This window comes from Limulus polyphemus, unplaced genomic scaffold, assembly GCF_000517525.1.
Source record: "Limulus polyphemus unplaced genomic scaffold, Limulus_polyphemus-2.1.2 Scaffold4944, whole genome shotgun sequence".
Lineage (NCBI taxonomy): Eukaryota > Metazoa > Arthropoda > Merostomata > Xiphosura > Limulidae > Limulus > Limulus polyphemus.
In genome coordinates, this window is record NW_013670554.1 from 40,147 (window position 1) to 46,360 (window position 6,214).

Here is a 6,214-nt window from a genome sequence, read left to right on the forward strand (position 1 = left end):
TATAACGCCCCCACGGCTGAAAGGGCGAGCATGTTTGGTGTGACAGGGATTCGAACCCGCGACCCTCACATTGCTAGTCGAGTGCCTTAGCCATCTGGCCATGCCGGGCCTTAGAAAGGAAGGTACTGAAAAGCACTGTTTGGGAATCGACTTATCAAAAAAAAAAATGTCTCTCTGACTCGCAGACTGGGTGTTAAGCAAATAATTATTCTCGTCAACTCTGAATAATAATTACGAAACATATTATAATAGTTTCTTTACACTGTTCTACAATCCCTGAAGTTTTAACAATTAAATAAATTTTATCGTTTTGTCAACGTTTTGAAATAAAACAATGAAAGACTGCTACACTGAAATACAACAATAAAAGACTGTAACAGTGAAACACAACAATGTCAGACTGCTACAGTGAAATACAACAATGGAAGACTGCTACTATAAAGTACAACACGACTCACAAGAAATCATAATTATAGTATTTGCTTTTTGCAAGAGTTCACATTCATGTATATGTGTACATTTATTTTTCTTGAATAAATATCCCAGACACTTGATACATTTGTGTTTTATTTTCTACTTAAAGAATCGAGAAATTTGGGAATTTCTCTGAGACGGGACACCTGACCTTAAAATCTCACACACTGGCATCATCCACAGGTTGACAGGTCTACCTATATTACAAATGATTAAAAAAATTTTGTTTTTCAAATTTCCGAAGCAAGAAGGAAATAACCAGAGCTAAAGCTTCAATGTCATTTAAATACCTTACAGTGTGTGTGTGTGTGAATATTAGAGTGTAACTGACATAAAGGATTGCTTAAATGTTTTTTTAAAGTAAAACGACGTTCAGTTTAAACTGATTTCTGTAAAAACGTATTAGGTAAATCTGCTTTATAATGATGTAATAGGGAGGATGAGTCGCGAAGTGACAACGAATTTGACTAAACTGGCTGAGTAGCTAAGAAAGTAAGAGACTGGACGCCATGTGTAACACAAAATGAGAACAATTTTTATTTATTAAATAAACAAAACATTGTGTGCATACTTTCATTAGATACTAAACTTTCGCATTTCACTGGAATTGTGAATTCATCAACAGATATTCTTTTCTCAAGACGTCTTCCCATCAACCAGCACACTTGAGATCCAGTGTAGACTGTTTAAATATAACGTTTCTCACTTAACGGAAAACGTCAAATTTACCTGTGGCGACTAGCGTTAATAACGTGACTGGTCATTCTCACTTAACATAGGGTAGGGCATAACCTCGAGATATCATCTGATCTACCAGTGAAGGGCACTACTGTTGTTTACATTCTTGCGCAACGTACAGAGTTACAACAACTCCTCCCATGGACAGAACAGGTATTACCTCTACAGAATAATACAGCAACAAAGGCAGTTAGAACAAAATCAAATTAACAGTTTTCTGGACCAAATATTATGCAAAATGTGCACAGACTTAGTATAAATAAAATAATTTTGTAAATCTCCATGATAAAATAAAAGGCAGAAAACGCATGGTATGTCTGCATACCAAAGTTCACAAGCACCTCAAAGATTAGCCCTTTTAAGTATTTATCGGCTTTCATACAGCTAAATGTAGACAGTGAGGCTCTGAGAGACATGGAAAAGCAGTTAAGTATGTCAAGAATGGTATCACTACTATTATTGTTACTTCTCTTTACAATTCGAATTTAATTAATATTATAGAATAGTAACAAAGTAATTGTTGTGGCTTTTTTCTAATTATCTCTCAAAGCTTTGAAGTGTTCTATAGTAATTTCTTAGAGCAATGATTATTGCAGCATTTCCTTTGTGGATATATGTGCTTAAAATGTGCCTGCTAGTGATAACAAACAACGAAGATTTAATTCTGCAATGTGTAGATGTAGGAAACGCGTTTTCGACAGTAATATTCTGTTACACCGTTACGAACTAAAGGAGGAGACCATCTATAATTAAACATGTTATTAAAATATCCACTGCTATACTCAAATCATTCTTTATTGTCAGTTCTCACTTTCATATCATTTTATAATAATTAACTGAACTTATAGTTTACTTATACTTCGTTTTCTTTCTCCTACAGCATATTCTTTGCCCATTTATCGGGACTCTTATTTCTGGTCTTCATTCCTAACATGCTTAATCCATTGCTTTACACGGGTAACTCTTCGAACCTAGTGCGGATTTTCCGTCGTTACGTGAGCACCATGCGTCACGTCCGCAAATGGTACGAAGGCGATATTTGGAATCCAGAAGATGCAGCTTATGAGTCAATAACAATTACTCGACGTATGCATAAAAATGTTGCCGATAGATTGAACGACAAAAGTAGGTCTACATCAACAGTCGATTCACATCCCAACATTCAAAAAGACTTGAAAACCCAGACAACCTGTCCATGCCAAGGAGGTGTTGCTATGTCTCAGTACGATATGGCTCTGACACAGTTCTCTTTCATCGGACTTATTGTGTTATTTCCTCAGTCTTTGGGGATCCACTGTTCACGGGAAGATTTGGAGAGCCTTGTACACTTCTGGAGAGGGGTGGGTTATCAGCTGGGACTTGACAACCGTTTCAACATCTGTGATGGAAGTCTGGAGGAAACAGAAGCTATATGTCGAGAAATTATGAATGCCGTTTGGAGACCGAAAATTAAGTCACCGTTGCCAGAAGCCATCCAAATGAGTAAAGACATAATTCAGGCCATGAGCGTAGTCGTGCCATTTCTGACTTGGACTGCCATGATGAAGTTTTGGTGTCGTTTGCTGGATATATCATTCAAGAAAAAGACCACTTATTACGTGTCCATTTGCTATTGGCTGATGTATGTTGCCTTTCAAATCCTGCTTAAATTCTATGTGTTTAGAGTATTTTTTAACACTATGATCAAAATTGCTTATTGGAGGACGGTAAAATGGCAAGGTCACTTAGAAAAAAAACTAGAACGAGTAATTATTGAAAACAGCGATGACCATAAGAAACCAATTTTGTGAGACGGATGGCTCAATTTAGGGTTGAGTTTATTATTCCAGTTCTCCCTTTTCTTGTTTGTGGAAAGAACTATCTTCCTTTCCAGTTCACTTCCACTGTCATTTACAGTGGATGGATAAATAAAAACTTGTAAGAAAGGAGGTTATTAATGTTGGAGGTCACGTGTAAAGTGATCTAGTCCAATTTTTCTTCCTTAAGGCTAATTGGACATTTTTATTTAAAGCTTTGTGGGGTTGGTGTTGAAAAAATAATACGGAATATTATAAAATTGAAATAATACTAAAAGTGCCATGTAAATGTCAAGAACCTAAACACTGGCAAGTGGAATGAAGTAAATGTCAAGAATCTAAACACTGGCAAGAGGAATGGAGTAAATGCCAAGTACCTAAACACTGGCAAGTGGAATGAAGTAAATGTAAGAACCTAAACATTTGCCAGTGTTTAGGTTCTTACATTTACTTCATTCCTCTTGCCAGTGTTTAGGTTATTGACATTTACTCCATTCCTCTTGCCAGTGTTTAGGTTCTTCACATTTACTCCATTCCACTTGCCAGTGTTTAGGTACTTGGCATTTACTCCATTCCTCTTGCCAGTGTTTAGATTCTTGACATTTACTTCATTCCTCTTGCCAGTGTTTAGGTTATTGACATTTACTCCATTCCTCTTGCCAGAGGAATGAAGTAAATGTAAGAACCTAAACACTGGCAAGTGGAATGAAGTAAACAGCAGAACCTAAACACTGTGGATTGGAGTAAATGTCAAGAACCTAAACACGTAAAAATCTAGTGGTGGAAGGTGAATGGAATTCAGAGACTAGCCTCAAACATTAAGGTTGTGTTTGTTCTTTTATAAGTCAGTAACTTAATGATAAGAATCTTACAGTGTGTAGTTGAAAAACACTTAAAGCTCAAGCATTTTGAGGTTTATATAGAAATAACACACACATACACATATATATACACATGTGTGTACATTGCTCATACACAAATGCTCAAAGTTTCATAGTGGGAATTCGCATAAGTGTAAATTATGCAGTACACAGTATTGTAGTAGGGGAAAACCGCATTATAGGTGGACAATAACATAAGCCTTCACTTTTCTATTTCTTTGGAGAGATTAGACGAATTGAAGTTTAATATATTTAGTGTTGGTTATTTAAAAGTCTCTCTAAAACCAGTGCTGTGGCAACTACGACGGTTAAACAATACTTGTTGAGCGTAATCCAATATCTTAAACATTATATATTACTATACGTTTTTTTTTTCATCATTTTAATTCACGATTAAATTCAAAAACTGTAACAGAAGAAGCTGAAGACTTAGATTTTCTTGTAAGTTAAATTATCTTAACTAAACGTTTCTTCCATCCAGGAAGTGACGTTGTTTTTTCTAGCAGCAGAATTTGATAATATGTTGCATACTGAACTTCATAGCCTCGAGATGGTAATAGGGATCGTAAAATATAATTCTGTTGTTCAATGATAAAAATATTCTTACTATCCAATAAAAGCTTTAAGAAAACTTAACGCAAGGAATCGTTTTTTTTTGTTATATTTATTCGTTCTTTTGTATCGCTAATATATTGTTGTTTGAGCAAATAATATTAAAATTATCCTGTTAAATAGGTATGTTAATATTTGTGTGACTTAAATTGTAATTGAAAATGTGTATTATACGCTAATTTCCAAAATAACAACATATTTAATAGAATCATTTGCTTTGTTTCATTTTAAAGCGCGTTTTTATTTATGAATAAAAATATCAGATCCATCAAAAACGAATTGCGATGAAAATATCTAAAATTGGATCAAAAAAGGAGACTTAAATACAAGCTACCCAACCATTAACTAATATATATGGAATTCAAACTAATTTTCGTTGATAAAAAGCTAGAATACACTTACCGTGCTATTCGAGCACTGTACTTAAGTTTCACATTAAATGACTTCCTAAGAACATGTGTGTGTGTGTGTGCAGAATTTGGAAATTAAATTCTAAATGTAAAATCATAAATACAAAATTTATTATCTTAGTTTTCCTGGTTTTATTTAGAACACACCAAATAATAGCAGTCAGTTTAATCTACGGATAATCTCCTTTTAATAGCAATCAGTTTAATCTACGGATAATCTTCTTTTATTATCCGGTAATCAACCGTGTATTTATATTACGTGTTAACTAATCTAAACCTTATAATATAAATGTGTTTGGAAACATAATTATAGATTTAAGGAGCTAAATGAAGGGGGTTATTATATCTTGGAAGGTAACTACAGATTTGGATGAAAGATTATATGTACTGTCTCGGCTTGCGAAATTACTGTTAATTGATTTTAGAATTTTAATGAATATTTTTACTTGTGCTTAAATGCAAAGTGTATCATCCATGAGATCAGATTTGGTCGTAGGCTCATAAATAATTAATATTTAAGAATAAAATATAGTAACATGAATTAATGTCAGTCGGTGTTTACCTGTGCAGTAACGATCAAAGACTAATTGTTTTTTAAACAAGTTCATTACAGTATTGTCTGTGTTTCTTGGTTGTACATAACGTTCTGATCAGTGTTAATAAAAACAAGTTTAATCGTAGTGTTGTCTGTGTTTCTTGGTTGTACATAACGTTCTGATCAGTGTTAATAAAAACAAGTTTAATCGTAGTGTTGTCTGTGTTTCTTGGTTGTACATAACGTTCTGATCCAGTGTTAATAAAAACAAGTTTAATCGTACTTCACATTCATTCACTGAAAACACCACCAACAACAAAACATTAAATTACTTATTCGTGACATAATTTATTTTTAATTGTTTTTTGATAAGAATTATCTAAGCACATAAAAAAAAGACACTTTATTACGTTTTCTGTCGATGTGCGTTTACATTGAAATATTGACTAAATCTGCAGGAAGCTAATGTATCATGCCTAATTTAGTTTTATCCTCACCTTAATGCAGATTTTATGAGGTTTTAATTGTAGATGTGAATGAAAGAAAGAATTATTTCTTCGAGGAAAACAATTACACCGAGCATCCAAAGTTCGCTGTAATTATAATGTTAAACAGAATACGAATACAATCCATTCTTCAACGGTAACCAAACTTAAATAAGATAATGCCTAATTATATCAGTGTCATCTACATTCTTCAGAACAAGACTTTTTAAAACTTTACAAATACTTATCGAATTAGAAGCTTTGTATGTTTGAATGATATATA

The 6,214-nt window shown here is 33.6% G+C and overlaps 1 protein-coding gene across 1 annotated transcript in view; it reads left to right on the forward strand.

Annotated features, from left to right (window-relative positions):
* The window catches only part of LOC106471890, a 12,871-nt gene extending 9,869 nt beyond the window's left edge, over positions 1-3,002 (forward strand). The window contains exons 2-3 of the mRNA XM_022400501.1: positions 2,093-2,337; positions 2,419-3,002. Of these exons, the coding sequence (XP_022256209.1) occupies positions 2,093-2,337; positions 2,419-3,002 (829 nt within the window). The remainder of the gene's footprint in view (positions 1-2,092; positions 2,338-2,418) is intronic.
* The last annotated feature ends 3,212 nt before the right edge of the window (positions 3,003-6,214 follow it).